The sequence below is a fragment of the Galendromus occidentalis genome, unplaced genomic scaffold, assembly GCF_000255335.2.
Source record: "Galendromus occidentalis unplaced genomic scaffold, Mocc_1.1 scf7180000077450, whole genome shotgun sequence".
In the NCBI taxonomy this organism is placed as follows: domain Eukaryota; kingdom Metazoa; phylum Arthropoda; class Arachnida; order Mesostigmata; family Phytoseiidae; genus Galendromus; species Galendromus occidentalis.
The window spans coordinates 1,091,341-1,107,871 of record NW_003805438.1 but is presented as its reverse complement, the minus strand read 5'-3'; the positions used below and the strand labels follow the sequence as shown (position 1 = coordinate 1,107,871).

At 50.7% G+C, this 16,531-nt stretch overlaps 1 protein-coding gene across 1 annotated transcript; it reads right to left on the bottom strand.

The window, feature by feature from the left end:
- Positions 1-7,700: 7,700 nt before the first annotated feature.
- Ca-beta (Calcium channel protein beta subunit) lies at positions 7,701-13,914 on the bottom strand. The gene is made up of 9 exons (XM_029111564.1): positions 13,834-13,914; positions 12,792-12,878; positions 10,092-10,302; positions 9,810-9,972; positions 9,380-9,670; positions 9,077-9,248; positions 8,681-8,869; positions 8,248-8,538; positions 7,701-8,036 (listed from the first exon to the last, which is right to left on the bottom strand). The coding sequence occupies exons 1-9, from the start codon at positions 13,912-13,914 to the stop codon at positions 7,701-7,703; spliced, it is 1,821 nt and encodes a 606-aa protein (XP_028967397.1).
- Between the last annotated feature and the right edge of the window lie 2,617 nt (positions 13,915-16,531).

Below are 16,531 nucleotides of genomic sequence, written 5' to 3'. Positions count from 1 at the left end.
ATAACCCGAGGTTTTCCCCAGAAGCTCTCCCGGCTAAATCTAGATGAGACGATTGGTTGCAACCTTCGCATACGGTACGGCGGACCGCAGCTGCTCGAGTCATCTCGACATTCTGTCTTTTCCTCCGATCCGACGTACCAGAATCTTCTTCTTCGAATCCCCTTCCTCAAGGAATCGGTGCGATGTCGCTGTAGCCCCATTCGTTGAGGCGGACGTAAGCAACTCGATCCGTTCACCACGTCGGGAGAATGATATTTCTACAGCGAAGGCCCGCTGTGAACCATGACTCATGGTACATGAGCCTCGAAGCCACCGGCACGATTTGGGGACAGGATTGCTATGCCGCAAGAATTTTTTCTAGCCTCGACGGTAGATTGGAAGAAAATCACATCGATGGATTCGGCTCCGAGCATCGATGCGCATATTGTCCCAAACTCTGCGAAGGAAGGAGAGGATGGTCCTTGCAAAGGCGTGCAATCCCATGGTGCCGCCACGTGGCGGGACGGGGCGGCCTCCAGACGCCGCCCCCTCCGACTTGTACGTACCTGCGCTGTCCAGAGTCTCGGGTTATCATTTCTGCTTTTACAAGTCCCGACAAGAGTCGAAATATGAAGATCCTGTTGTCTCTCCGGAGTTGAAACTCTGACCGTCAGAACACGGAGTCGCACAAGTATATTATTCCCGGGTTTCTTTGATTTCTCCAATGTCGAGAGGAGCTGCGAGTATAGTTTTGCGGAAGAGCCTCAATGACATCTCTGAAAAAGCGGTCTCGATCGAGAGTATGGCGACACTCTTCAGACGCGAGGCTGCCATCGTTGACCGCAAATGAGCTCTTATCAACTTACCAGCCGTCAAGCGCGGCCCGAGGCCGCGATCACCGAGCACGGATAAAGAGAACGATCTCCGCTCTACAGAATCAAATCAGTGCCTTTCGAACCACAATAGAAGGACAGCGTACCTTAGTACCACATAGTACCACATGAGGTTCGTGGTCAAGAAGGAGAGTTTCTTGACAATCACTGGGCGGAGGGGTAGAAGATGATAAAGAGAACATCAGCTTGCACACCTAGGCATGATTCCGCAACTGCCGAAGCACATGTGCGCGGAAATTGGTGTGGAGAAAGAGCCGAAAAGTTGCTCACAGACGGAGCGCTTGCGCCCTATAGAATGAACGCTTTTTATTCTTAGGAGCTCCTCCCACAGCAAGTGACGCGTATCGCTGGGGTCCGGAAGATGCGGAGCTTGACCACTATATATGGCCACGAAGTTCCGAGCGCACACCTGTGAATGAGCAGTAGGAGCTCGAGAGGACCTTTCCTCCACTTATGAGCTTGGTCTTCGTCGTCGGCTGACGCAAGGGGAGTCCGACGCCGTATTCTTCGAAACACGGAGAGTTCCTACACGATGTATTCTGAATGTTCCTGTAGAGTACAAATAGAGTCAGTATTCAGGAGGTTCCGCGGGATCATGAATTTTAATTTCTCGGCGCTCGAAAAGGATCTGAGCAAACGGCGACTTCACTCCTTGGGTTATCCTGCCGATTGAACCATACGCGTCTCGTCGGCGTGATATCTCATGCCCATTGGATATCGGAGCGTCGCTCGCGAGAGCCGGTTTGCTCGAAGGCTTCTCGAGCCCTCCGCGAATTTTTCCCGCAGTTGTCAGAGCTCCGTCGACGAGCTTCCTCAATCGGCGTTCCCATCATATCGTTCCGTGAAAAAAAGCTAGGTTGAAACTGCTCTCTTTCCTCAGGATATTGCCCGTCTTGACTCTCTAGAGACCGAGAATTTTAGTACTCCAGTACTCGTGTCGGTGTGTGGTTGAACCTCGAAATTGCCGCCCTATAGAAAGTGCCGCCCGGGGCGGACCGCTCCCCTGCACGCCACTAGGTCCTCGCACTGGATCGGTTGAGAGAGCTGAATGAACGAATCTCGTACCTGATTCGTTGGTACAACATTCCGTCGAAGTCCGTCACAATAATTCTCTCGGACCTCGGAAGTCCGGCGAACGCTCTTCCGCTCCCGAATTTCAAGTCGTGTCGTGAATTCGGTATGGGTCACTGTAGCAGGAAGACCGGACGGAATGAGGGGGGTATTGCGTTTCAATTTTCGAGTCCCAGTGGAGAGCTGCACGCTGAAGTCATCCGAACGTCCTAAGAAATTCACGACCCTCGGGTCCAGCGCAGTTAGCTGGCTCACTCCGAAGCCGCAGGCCACTCAACCTTCATAGCACTTCGGCACAGCTCCGAGACCTCGGCTCCACGTCCGCGACGCCGTCGTGGTCGGCGCGGAGAATCGCCCTTTCATGAGCAGGAGCTGCCTGTCGGCTCTCTTCCTGGTCGTTCGCACCGGAAGGCGTGGGAATGTCAGCGACAGAATCCCCATTCGGAAAGGAAACAAACCATGAGTCCGAGGTCTGATGAGCGGGCGATAGTCTTCCTGATGCGGAGTAGGCTCGCTATTTTTCGCCGTCGAATGAGCCGTGGAGGACCAGCCTCTCGGGCATAGAAGGCTTCTTAGAGTGGGAAGAGGCCCCGCCCACTTGGATCCCTGTTGAATCAGAACTTTTTTCTATGGCGTCCGAGGATCCGGAGAAGACTCATGACGTCATGACTTGTGACTCCGATCAAGATCAGAGGAAGCATCGAGTGGTCATGTCCAAGTCTCTGCATGAATCAGACATCGACTGTCACGAAGCTTGCCAGTCTTGGTTGAGTTTTCGTTTAGTGAGGAAGTCCTCTCCTCATTCGTTTCCAGGAGAGCAGATGATACGATGGGGTATTTTGCACCGTCCGTTTCACTCTGAGGTTCCAGTCATGCTATCCGAGGATGACCCTTTCCGAAATCCGCGGAAAAATCGTGACAGAATCGGCAGCGGGAAGTTGATCTCGCTACGGACGTGTGATCAATACTTTAGGCATCAGGAATCAAAAAGGGATCCGAGATGAATGGGGAATTCCAGTTGACTCAGTGTCAGGGGACGAGACTTGTGATCATCGGAATCAGTGCCGGGAATCATGTCATCCGGAGAAAAATAGACACGCGAAGGACCTCCCGGATACCTCTTCTCAGGGCAAAGTAGCCGAATCCCTCCAGGTTTAATCAGGATTTTCACCTTAGCTCTCTCTAGGAATCCCTCTGTGCCCACGATGATGCTGATCGCAGTCGCGATGTGCGCTCCGGCTCATTCCACTATAGTTCTCGAGGAGACGCTCCCAGATTGACGGAGAACGAAGTCTTAACACCGCTTGATCTGTCCGTTTATTTGTTTTGATCTGTCTTCAATGCCTGCCACAGAATTCGTCTCCGGTGATCACTGTATCGAAAAGCTCTATCAACCTGAGTTCTTGCAAAGGATCAATCAATCCAATTCGGCTCTCGCAGACTTGTATAAGCCGAGAAGGACAGAGACGACGTCACACTAACAGAAAAGACGCGTTGGCAACGATTAGTTCGTTCTGCTTTTCGATTCTTTCCTAGGATCTTCTTGGGGACACTCTTAATTTCAATTGGTTTGCTTCCTGCCTAGGTGAGATTGTGTATGTTGAAACGGAATTCTTCCGTGCCTTCGGTGCTTGTTCCCGATGAACAAACGCCGATTGCCTCTGGGTGAGTCATTTGTGGCTTGGATTCGCCCATCGAGTCGCGCATCCAAAAAGTCTGCGGCTCCATCAGTGCGACGCCCATCAGGTATATTTTTCCTTGTCTAGAAGGTATCTCGACCGTCGGTATCCAAGGTCGTCGTCAACGACGATGACGGCAACAACGTCTAGAGTCAGGAGATCAGCCAAAGCAAGTGAAAAAGTTCGGCTGCGAATAGCCCTCAACATCACTGAGGTATAAGGACGCCAAATCTAGAATGCGCCAGTCACGTGACCCTCGAAAGGTTCGCAGTGCCGCCCAAGAAAGACGTCAAGTTGGTCGTTACTTAGAAAAAGCGAGATAATCTCTGAGACTTCTGAGCGTGCCTGCAAGCCTTCTTACGTTGGAGAATGCCAGACAGGGGCTGCCATCAAGGGGTTTCGATACATGGGTCACGGTATGCTGACGACCATGAGTCAGAGTGTTCTGGATTCGGACGCTCCGTCATGGCCCACGGTCGAAGCCAAAGTCTTCAACAAGGTGGAACTGGGAAAGGTCCAGCAGAGAATTTCCTTCGACTTCCCCCTCGCAGGATATGCGAGTCTATTTTCAATTTGTTCGGATTTGGCTACTCTGTCGTGCTGGATCGTCCGCTCAGTGTCACCGCTTTTCAATCATAGTATCACCGAGACTTTGGTCTTCCCACGAGGACGATGCGGCCTCGAACTGGTCTATCGAAAAATCTATTTGAAGACAAATATGATGCATGATGAAAGTCGTATCGTAGCGAAGGACATAAATCCCCTCCGTCAGCTCATCTCGTTCGTCTGTCATCGACGTTTACGCTTCGTGTCTTCGAAATCAGGATGCAGTAGCAAAAACGTCCGCCATTAAAGGCGATTCCGTCTTCTGCACCACCGTTCTAGACCTTGGCGCGCAGCAAATAAATATATATAAATTTCTTATATATATATTATGTATATATATATATATTTATATATATTCTGTCTCATCATCAGCGATGTACTGTAACGGTAAACAGAATCATCTCTCTTCCTGTAGTGGTTTGGTTTTTGTCTCGTTTGAATTGTTGCTTCCACTAGACTTGTGAAAAAGTTTACGCAGTAGTACTTGTTGTTGTTTTCATAGAAGTGGTCGTAATTAGTAGTAGTGGTAGTTGTTGATATTTAAGTAGTAGTAGTAGTGGTAATTGTTATCAATAGTATTGTTGAAAATCAACGAAAAGACCGACTCTGATCCGACCCCGGGAGCCGACTCGACAATACAACAACATCTCAAAACATCAGTCCGCTCTGGAGAAACCGCGGAAGGGGGGGGACTCTCCCGCATCATCTCACCTGCATCATCTCTCCAGGTGGAGACTTACGATCTCGTGAGCGGAAACAGGAAATCAGACTCCAACATGATACTCGGAAAATAATAGCCTATCCTCAGACTGCAGATTGCTGACATGGATGATGATTCGCGTATGGATCGAGAATCGTCGAATGAGTCCGATAAAAACGCTGTCTATGAAAAGGAATGAACTGATTCAAATGTTGATGGATTGATCGATCGATCAATCGATCAATGTCGACCAATATCCAAATGGACTTTAAACGACGAAAGGTGATATTTAGCATAATTTCCGAATTTATATAAGGCATGCATCTTGAACATGAAGATCAATCGATCGATCAATCTATCGGGAATAGATCATTAACAAATCGATGTACGAAAGGGAGTGAGTGGCATGGTCTCGCAACATTTGCACCGTCAAATAGTTTGTTTGATCTTGGCTTCGCGTCCAGTGCTCCGCAGATAATCTTTCTCTCATATCTCGTTTGTCCAATCCAACACATTGTACCTAAACTTGGTTCTAAAGTTTGTGACCCTCGTGGTTGTTCTTGTTCACAGGGTTCTTGTTGTTCTAGTTGGTTAAGGACTTGTTGTCACTGTAGGTCTTGCTCCTCGATGTTGGTGGATGCTGTTGCTATGATTATTATGGCTGGTGCGAAGATCTTAATAGCTGAAGAGCGGTTTTCTTGCTGTGAGACATTCGGTTGATAATCCACGACAGAAGAGTCGGAAATTCTGACGAATTGATGATTTTCGCATTCGTCCTTAGCAACACAATCTGCCGGTGTCTCGTAAAAGTCCAAGGTCGCTTGTCATATTTCACTATTGGATGGTCACGAATCCCCTGCGCCGACGCGGACACCCTGCGGCCAACTACGAAAAATGTTTCAACATGGCTTTTGAGAAGTTTGGCGTTTTAGTTTTTTGAGGTGGATCGATGCCCTCTCTCTCCTCAATTCTCGACTCGCATTCTTTCTCTTTCCTGTGACAGACTATGGCCTTCGTTTTGGAATTGTTCTCGGTTTTCGTAAAAACTCCAAATTGAATCGAAGCGTTCTCAAAAATCGCTCCTTCTGCTCTGCGACTCGATCCCGATCCGCATTCGGGACTTCTCGAAGCGAGCAGTCAACTTCCCGCGTCAAGGCTCAGACAATTCCTTTCTCAAACATTGAGGTTCAAAAACTTGATTCGGATCGATAACGTGGAGCGCTCGATTTGCATTACGAAATGTCGAATCGGATTCCTCTCGAGCTCGTCGGGAGAACAGCGAACTGATGCTCGATAACTGATGCTCTTGCCGCAGGGTCCGATTCGGTTGGGGGGACCTGGCTTAGTTAGCGTACTTTGTTTTTTTGTCTTATCAAGAGGCTAGTTCTTCCGGCGCAAATCTTCGAGGTACATCATGGTGGATCCATGCGGCTAGAATCGAATCGGAATAATTTCGTAGAGTCCCAATTGAGACCCGATCGTCTTGTCAGTGCCGATAATGGTTTCTACTACCACAGGTAAGACCAGAAAACTGGTTTAAGGATGCGGAACTCGAAAACTTGCGCGCCAGAACAAACAAGGTCGCTGAGAGTTCCGGAAATGGAGCTGGTGTTGGTTGCATAGCGAAAATTGATCTGAGTATTGTCAACTTGACAATAGAGCAAACGTTCCGACACAAAGTATTCCTCGTGATAGTGTTCGCAGATCTCATGAAATGCGGCGAGTGTTTTAGCGTCTGGGCACCGTGAACGACGTCTCGAGGCTCTTCGCTCATTTTCTTCCAATGAATTCGTCGGTCAGTCCCGAACTTCAAGACTTTGGCGGGGCGCGATCTGTCGGGGGAGAGACCTCGAAATATCGTTGGTTGGCGAGCTCTCTTTTTCGATGACTCTGTTGTCCTCAGTTGAAGCACAGAAGTTAGCCAAATTAGTGAGCGATATCTGTTTAGAAAAATAAACAGCCGGAGGCCACCACACGCGACCACAATATTACAGGAAGATTCCTCGGGTACACAACATCCAGAGTGGCAAAACATTTAAACATTTTGTGGAACTGTTCTTGTGAACATATTACTGTGACACAGTACTGTGCACACATCGATGGTGCGGAAACATCAGAAAACTTCCTTTAAGTGCTCTCGTAGTGAACCTTAACAACTTTTTTTGCCTTCAATAATAATTCGTCTATGCATAATAGGTAAGTATGCAAATATATACAGACGAGAGCAGACTTCATGAGCGTAGAGGTCATTCAGGTAGTACTGAAGCCAAATGCTTTTTTGTTGTTGTGTCGGAAATTCTCGATGAAGGTAATTATTTATCAGGGCTACGATCACGTTATTCTCAAGATTGTAGCGGCCACTCTGGATGGAGCCCTCAGATAGATCATTCAAGATTTTCGCCGGTCACTCTCTCGATCAGGAATGGGACTTCTCGCAGTAGATTGTATCGATAGATGATACAAATGGGTTTGTAAAAATGGAAAGGGCGAAGAGATTGCATTTCAGGTCAGTAGAGTGTTGTTTGTTTGTCCATCAATCGATGGATACATTTTGTTGCCTGTTGGTTTGTCTGCTTGCCAGTCTGAATGTCATTTCGTTACAGGTTTTGTTGGTCGTACTGTCGTCGATCAGTTCGTTGGTCGGTCCTGTTCCATACTTCAGACAGCAAAAATGCTTTCTCAGGTTCGACGAATCCTTCCGGAGCCTCCCTTTGTTCCGAACGGGTAGAAGAAGTTTGGTGCGTCGTCCTCTGAACGGCGCTTCGCCGCACACTATAGCACGTTGACCGGATAATTCTCTCTACGGTTTTCAGGATATTCGTCCATGTACGGATCGCGATCACACCAATCGTCTTGCTCCATTGCGTAGCCCCGGCTAGGCGCCGGAGGGTAACCGCGAGAGTCCCTCTGGTGCGAGCTGTGACCGTGCCCTCTGGGAGGCGGTTCTCGTTCTGGGGGGCTCATCGGAGGACTGTCGTATCCCTGCGAGTGATAGGTCGGAATCGGCGGAGGTGGTCCTCGCTGTTCGTGTTGACTTCGTCCTGTAGAATGTGGTTGCTGTTGTTGGGAGTAGTATTGATTATAATCGTCACTTCCCGGCGATGAAATCTGCGAAAGGTACGGCAAGGGTTAGAGACTGCAGCCCGGTCGAGACCGTGAGGCTCCGTGTCGAACAATGGCGGGAAGTCTGGCAAATGCACGATGATTCGTTATCTCTCTCGTTCGTTCCATGGTTTCGGGTAGGATCCAAGGAAGGTATTCTAGCTAAGTTCTCGAGGAAGGTTCGTTGCTGAGGAAGGAGGAACTCCAGGGTAATTACCTCAAGGCGTGGGGCGTGTCTTTGGTTGAGGTGGTGGTGGGAATGGTGGTTTGGGTGGTTAGGGGGACTTTGAGGCCTTACCATGTGCGCCCCGGAGCTTGTGTGGTGGTCTATCGGAGATTGAATCGTCGTATGGCGAGTTGGTACGTGACTACTGCTGGCTTGAGGCTGTTGAAGCGATTGCACGATGATGGGCGGATGCGTGGCTCGCCAGTACGCATCAAGGAATTCGGCCAAGTGCTCACATGCCTCGTCTAATTGATTTTCGTCTAATATCACGTCGAAAAGCTCCTGCAACAACAATACCTCGCTTTAGCCTCTCCCGAGAGCATCTCACCGTCGGGGCGATGATAAACACTTGTGTGATGAATGGACGGCGATTTGCCAATTCTGATCACGACGGCTCTCCGAGCTCATAGTCGAAGTCTCGTACCGGAGTGCACTGTGCTAACTTCTCAGCGGCGACCATCTGTACGTTTAGATTGCGACTTTGTGACTTTCCTCGAGACTTGATTAATCGTTGAAGCACTTTTGGCGAGGAGATTTTGACATAAACCATGATAGGCGCCAACGATGTTTTCGCGAGTTGAGATGGGTGGTTAATGGTGTCGCAGTCTAAGACCTGGTGAACGAGAGGAACCGCGTTAGGAATCTGTTGTCTCTCCTTCGGAAACGTCGGCAAAGTCATCTACGAATGCCTCGGTCAATGTCAAGGGTACATCGACAGAAATTCTCAGGTAGATCATCATGATGGATACTGAGGGGATCGTAGAGTCATATCCGGGGGCTGTAGTCCAGAGGAGCCATCGCGAGTCGCTTCGCAACTTACCACAAGCTGCAAGGTTCTGGATAGTTCGAATATACGTTCAATCTCGCTCTGCACTTCAGCTAGACATGAAGATCTGGAGTTGGATCTTTCCATAATGGCTCGTTTGCTAGGGTTATTCAGTAATGACCGCTTCGCCAACGAGATGTCCGCTGTTACTCGAGTAATGATAATTCTGGAATGAGTCAGAGCTCGTGAGGGGAATCGTTTCTCAAGAATAACTGGAAGGAAGAGACGCTCGAGTCTACGGACGTGATCGAATGAAGATTTTGAAGGCTTAGAGCGCGCGAACTCCACGTTACGTACTTCCCTTCGAAGCGGTGCTTGAGGAAATCGAAAAGCGCTTTTTGCATCATATCGGTGACTTCGTAGCCTTTGAGAGATGGCCCAACCAACACGACGGGTCGCATCGATGGAACGACGTCGTACGGAGGAATGTTTTCAGCTTTCTTGAAGAAAGGTTTTCTCTTCTCCTTATTCGGCGGTGGCGTCGTAAGCGACGCACCGACTTTCCCTCCGCCGCGTGCACTATCGCTGTCATCCGCTCCCATCTGGTTGTCAAGGCCATTCTGGTCGGGTGTCGGAGGTGTTGAACCTCTGCAATCATCGAACATTCAGTCGTCGTCTTCATGGAACTCGATGCGGCAGTTCCGGTGCGGGACATATATATTGCATATCGCATATCGAACCCTTGTCCCTCATGTCGTGCACGAATATATTTCGTTGCCCTACGAACCTAGAATAGAGCTTAGTGTTTCTCGTTTGGGTTTGTTGCAGTCGAAGATTTTCTAATTTAACTGGGCTAGGTATAAAACCTATATCACACCCTTCTTTAACTAGACGTCCGATCCACCATTCATTATTGTACTTTTCCTTGATGTGGAGGAAGTCCTTGACGCCTGAAAGACAAGATCGCTAACCTTGAAGGCGTACGACGTCGATTCTCATCGGCGTACATTGGCTCAATCCGATCGTTCGATCCCGATCCATGGTCGCTTCTCAGGCCCACTCGGCTTACCGAAAGAGATGGCGCATCCGTGCACTGGTGAGTCGTCGTCGGCGTTCCCATCATAAGCGACGTTGGTTCTAACCGCAAATGCTACCGCCTTACTTTTGGCTTTCTCGAGTTGCTGTAACGCTTGCCTTTCAGTCTCCCGCCTCAGCGCCTCCCGTTCTTCGTCGAGACTCAAATCTGACGACGGCTGACTGTAATTCGATTCTGCAGAGCCCTGTGGTTCGGGGGAACGATTGTACTCATTAGCGAATCCCCCTCTCATCGAGTTTGGCTATAGGACCGATAATTTATGAACAACCTCATCGTCGAAGGAAACGGAAACGCATGCAAACATTCTTCAGAAGACGGAAGGCAGTGGAAGAAACAGTGAGGAAGGGACGAAGAGCGAATGCAGGTCTAGAAGCGTAAGACACCACAGCTAGACTACTTATAATATACGGGATATCTAAGACATCGAGCACGTTCTCTCGGGTCACAGCAATGCGAAGCGGAACTTTCGAACCTAATCGTGAGTACATAGCTTGAGGATCAACAACCCGACAAGCAGCTGCTGATTCCGCTGCCATAGAGCATGAACGTCGGTCGAAGTGTGTGTGGTGAGTTTTTCGATCCGCTCATGATTTCGAGTTCATTCCTAAATGAAGCCGATTTCATGCGATGATGCACGGTGTTCCCTCGAAACCAGGCTGCCATCCTACGATGGTAGGTGTCCGAACGGCGCCGACCGCCGGATCAGCGCTCAGTAAAGACTCTTCTCGAGCTACTCTTCGACCGAATTTTTGCGAGGGCATCATTCCGTGTCCATTCTGAAGCTTCCAAGTCCGCGGTCACTACCGATCCACTAAACACTCAGCGTGTCGATCAAATTCCTCTCGAGCCGTTTTCTCGTACGGTCGAACGAGTCCGTCAGCGTTCTCCTCAAGTTTATCTCCTCTCTCTCTCGCTCTCGTTTCCGTATTAGTCACAATTCGCATGTCATCACGCAAAACAACAAACAACCCTCGGCCTTCGTTTAGATTTTCCTTCTCGAGTGTTGGGCCGTGTCTCACCTTTGTAAGCAGAGGTGCCCGGTGGCTCCTGTCGTAGGGTTCCCGTCGCATTCTGGCTTCTGAATTGACTTGAGTTGGTCTCAATGTGCGTGCTCGATTCTCGTGGATTCCTTGATTTACTTATTGCTTGATTCGCGCAGATACTAAATAGGAATATCGTCGATAGGATCGCTGATGATGATGGATGGTCGTTTGTTCGGATGCTTTCGAGAGTTTTCGAGAGTAGGCGATTTTCGAGCAAGTCCGCCAGAACGGTCGGGATCCAGCAGGGCGCACCTGCACAACCGGCTCGAGTCTACGTTGAGTTCAAGATTTTTGAGCCGGAGTAGATGATCGACTCGCTGCCGGTTGTCCACTTGCGTCGCGTGCGACAGTGATTCGCTGTCGCTCGATCGAACGATCCAATCGGTGTTCAATGAATTGATTCGATTCAGACGTCGGGGAGGGCACAGGCGAAAGGAATGCAAAGCAAGTTTTATGCTGCTGAGGCTGCCGCTAAGGATTGGGTAGTGTCCTGATGAAATGAGTTCCGGTGTTTTATGAGGGATTTTTGTCCAGGTTAACTTAAACCGTATACCAGCAACTGCAAAAGTCAACAAAGAAATCCCTCACTCAACCTACGAAACTGACAGATAGACAGGTGTATAGACAGAACGCTCTTTTAAACGATACGTCGATACGCGCCGGCCTTCGCGAGTAGGTGATTCGTCGTAGGGAAACATCGAGCGCTTCCTCACCAGCGCCAGCGCTCCTCTATACCGGTGAAAAAGACGGTTTTCCGAGCTTTCGGGCTAACGAACTATGATAGGATAGTCTCATCGACAACACGAGGAGGACACCGTGAACTTAACGGACGTAACGGACACGTCGACGGAACCCAGTACGCTGAAGAGTGTGACGCCGGTGAGGAAACGTGCATATCGTGCGACACAGTCTAGCGAGACGTAGAATCGTCATCACAACTTTCGGACTCGATCGAGCTCCGAGCTGTGATTGGTTCGAGCACGAGCTTTCAACATTCAGTACCGCTACACAAAACGCTGGTACCCGACACCGATTCGAAATGATCAATCATCCCGATTCGGTCTCGAGTTCCCTTTACCTAGAAACTTCGACTCGGGAGGAACCGCGGATCACATAAGCGATGTGAACACTGAAATCCCACTCAAGAACTGACTGCCGCAGCCGTAACGGAAACCGCGCGCTCTCTCATCAATTCATTCCACTACCATCAGGGCATGACGGCGGTTTCGACCGTCGGCATTGTCGAGGAATAATAATGTGAAGAAACATTTTCTCTATAATAATAATGATAATTATCATCATCCTCCTGACCGAGAGTATCGGAACGAGAGTACAATAGCCGGCCGCATTAGTAGGGGGAAAAGAGACAAACGGGGGGCATCCCGAAAAAGAGTGGGGATCAGAGACTGGGTCGGTGAGTAGGTGGCTTGAAAATTTCTAGGATGGATAGCTGATCGGTCGATCGATCGGAAGATTGGATGATAGATACATCGATAGATTGATCGCTCGAACGTCTCATCAGAGGATGGATGACAGTGATAGAGAGAAAGATTTAAGAAAGGAGAAGCATCCCTTATCCGATGTTGTTCATTCGAATGACGATGATCACAGCTGAAGGGTAGGTACTCACCTGCCTAACGAAACTGCTTGAACTATCGGATAGGTTCCCATCCAGCCTTCTTGAACGTTCTCGTCGCCTCGGTGGTAGGTGCGAATACTGTGAATTCAAAACGAATCAGCACTGTTCGGCAACCTTCTCAAGTTCATCCACGATCCGGTGTCTGCCACATTCATTTTCCACGAGGAGCCCTCAATTTTTTCTCTGTCTAAATCAGGCACATCTATCACAGGTCTCGAATGCGAGGAGCCTCGCTTCCCTCGAGCCGCGGATGTCGTCGAACGCTTTCTTCTCAGTCAATGGAAACGAGCTGGTGGCCGAGAGGGAGAACAGGCTTCGGAGACACACAGCTTGCGGGTTCCGACGAGGAGGAAACAAACCAGCCAGCCATCTATCCGGCGGGCTCACGGGCAGGCCGACCAGCCAGATTCTATGAGAAAAAGAAGAGCAACTCACAGCCCAACTGAGAGTGTGGTAGCAGCGCGCACGAGATTCGGGCGCACAGTGAATGCGAATCGCCGCGGTGGTCCGCGGCTGCTTGACTGCTACTCGCAGCTCATAATAATCTTCCCACATGTGCAATGGGACGACGGCAGCGGTTTTTGCTGCACAATTGCGTTCGGTTCTCCGGCAATGCGGAGTGGACAGAGGGATCATGTGGAATCGCCTGTCCCATATTCAGTTTCATTCCGCTCGCTCGTGGTTCTCGCGCACTAGCTGCTGATCACGGTTTTTGTCAGGGAGCTGTCCAGGACACGCCTGGCTCCAGGAAGCTTCAGCCTGGAGTCGAATTTTTCGACTTCGTAGATGCGTCATTGGTGGTCTCCCCGGAAAAAAATCACCGTCGCGCCCATCTCAGATCCAGAGACGTCGAAACCGCACTGGATGACTGACCCGAGCCTCCTCGTCTCGGCCGGTAGCTCACGCGCATTGGGTATGGATTACTGTGAAAATCATCTTCCCCGGGCCCGCGTCGAAAGGATTCCTCAGCGCGCGTAAGAAGCGTGGTCGTTTGATGCAATTTCTCCCCAATCGCACCCCCTCGAGAACTCACCTGCGGTCGGTTCCGAAATGTTCCCGCCTGCGGAATTTCGTCAAGGGGAAGATTCTGTTCGCCAAAAGCGTCGGTGGCCATTCAGACGGGCCGTGACTGGGTGTTGTTAGGCTGAGTGCGGCAAATGGTGCCGAAGTTGACGGGTGCTCAATGTGCCCCCGGGCTCATCGTGTGTGCTCAGGCGATTCCGCCCGTCTGTCAGTCTGCCAGTCTGTCTACCGGTCCTTCGGAGACTCCGGCCACCAGAGTAGCCTGAGTCGGGTCCGAAAACGACAGATCGGAAGCCTCTGTTCGATGTGAAGAGGACGACGACGCCGGTCGACACGTTCTGAGGGCTCGGGGGCCGAGCTCGTTGTCTATTCACTCTGGAACACTCATGCGGACCCACCTCACTTCGGTGGGTTGGGTGTCTCAGCTCGCACTTGACGGCGGCCCGTCCGCAGCGATCACGGGCCACGGGGCCCTAGGGCCTCGCCGGGGGCTGAGTCTGCCGTGCGATCGCCTGCTTGGGCACGGCCAGCCTGGCGAAATGACGGGGTGGTGAGTTCCTGACGCAATGATGCAGTCCGCTGTCGCGAAGTCCTCGGCTGGCTTCCGTTCTTGTGTTCGTTAGGGGGGGTTTCGCTCCGATTCGTAGCAGAAGAACTAAGCACCCGATGGGCTCGCGAGCCACGAGCTCGACGGCTCCCTTCCTCTCTGGCTCGCTCGCTCGTTCTCGCTTTCTATTTTCCGAGCTCACTTCTCGTTGTTGTTGTCATACGTTTTGCTATTCGCTGGCAGCGCTGGATCCTTGTTGGCTTCCAGCTCGGCTCTGGGACACTTTACCAGGGGTGTGTGTGTGTTCAAGTAGCTGAGTGGCACATGGTGTTGCTCTCGGAGACACACTCTGCTCTTTACAGTTCTCATCTGACAACCGAGCACACTGAAAAGCCTGGTAGCGTTATCGCAAGAGAAATGCTGTAGTAATGGCGGTATGTGGTTGAATGGTTCGCAGTCTACACTAACGGGGTCACGGAGGACCCCGATTCCGGTCGCCTTTCGGGCTCTCGTCGCACTTGAACAACATTTGATTTCGAAACGCAAGGCAACAGAGCGACCGATTGTGGAATAAAATTTCAATATGGCGTCCTAGTGGTTTCCTGATGGCCGAACTCTGCTCCTGGCCTGAGCCATCTCTCCTCCACGGCCCTTGCCTGTTCTGCCTCGAGTGTGACGCATGCGCATGCGGCGGCGACGGCACGACCACCGCCACAAGCAGCGATGAGGGCCCGAGACTCGAAAACGGCTGTAGAATGGGGCGAAAGGCCATTCGAGTATTCGAAGCCTGTCAGAGCGAGCACCGACTCCGTGGGCCACTCCGTCCATCTGACCGAACGACGGACCCGAGGATGAGCGGACGACCGCCCGACTGCCTGACTCCTTCGCCTGCTCGCTTGGCCGCTTGCTTGCAGGCACGCATGCATGCATCCGAGCGTTCGGTCCACCGCTCGCTCAATTCGTCTCCCCCTTCACCTAAACAAGTTTGCCAGGACAAATCAATTAGGTCCTCAGGGTTGCGACATTCCAACAACTCTCGCGGGCTGACTTTCGGTCTCTGGTGGGAGCTCCTGTTTTGCGAGCGAAACCTCTCAGGGCTTCTGCTACGCGAAACGCTGTACAAGATTCTTCATCGAACAATCATACCCACCACGATTTAGTCGATCAACTCATCGTGGAACTTCACCTCCACCACAAGGAGCCAGGACGCGACTTCGATGGATTCGACGGTGTCACTAGCAACAGAGATCGTCATTTCTCACTCAGATCGAAATCATGTCAGGGAGAAATCATTCGCGGAACATTCATGTGATGGTCACGAGGCAGGGAATCATGCTGGGACCATCTAATGGACCCTCCGGAGATCAGAGCGCTCCGCGTCCCTCTGAAAAAAAGCAAAGACTCATGTTGCTCCACTCGGTACCCGCTTCTGCTGCACAGGGAGGGCGAACAACATCTAGCGTGCACGCTGGCTCTCGGTGTGCAATACGAAGACCGATCGAGACGCATTGAAGTTTCGCCGTAGAGCGAGAGCTGGGTCTCCTTTATTGCAAGCCGAGCTTATCAAAATTATTCTTCAGATCGAGCATCCCATCGTAAACGTAGACTTCATGTCTTCGTTCTGCTTTAGTATGGTGTGTCTATTGCATTGCAGCCATACGCTCTTTGGGCACGCTCGGAGTGTGAGGACCACCAGCCGATAGGCGCGAAAAGTAATGTGGTCCAACTCCCCCACAGCTCACGGCCTCCATTACGCTCGTCGGTTCTATGCGATTTTATCCGGAGAAGTCACTTGTGGTAGTCGGCGATCGTTAGAGCTCTGCTGCATCCTGGGGGAATTCCCCTTATGAATAAAAGTCTCATGGAAGTATCCAGAGCTTCGGAGCTCCAGCGAATCGATCATCTGCTGTATCGCATAGTAGTATAGCACCTACGCTCCTTCAAACGGGAGGCGCAGCCTGATGCCTTAACCTGCTCACGAGATCGAGGGGGAAATCCAGATGAGTCACAGTCCTCGTCGATATCTAGCTCCGAGAAAAAGTCTCTCCGATCTTTTTCGAATGGTGCAATAAGATCGTTGATGGGCTGATGGGAGCTTGTTCGAAGTCTGGAGAAGGTGCTACATGTATTGATCCGAGGGGAGCCGATCCGGCAGTACTAA

Excerpts from the sequence above, each read along its gene's own strand:
- Ca-beta (XM_029111564.1), bottom strand. The coding sequence starts at position 13,914 with ATGGCCACCGACGCTTTTGGCGAACAGAATCTTCCCCTTGACGAAATT. Across the intron at positions 9,973-10,091 it reads CGGATGCGCCATCTCTTTCG|GCGTCAAGGACTTCCTCCAC; the intron begins GTAAGCCGAGTG and ends CTTGTCTTTCAG. Across the intron at positions 8,870-9,076 it reads CCAGAACCTTGCAGCTTGTG|GTCTTAGACTGCGACACCAT; the intron begins GTAAGTTGCGAA and ends CTCGTTCACCAG.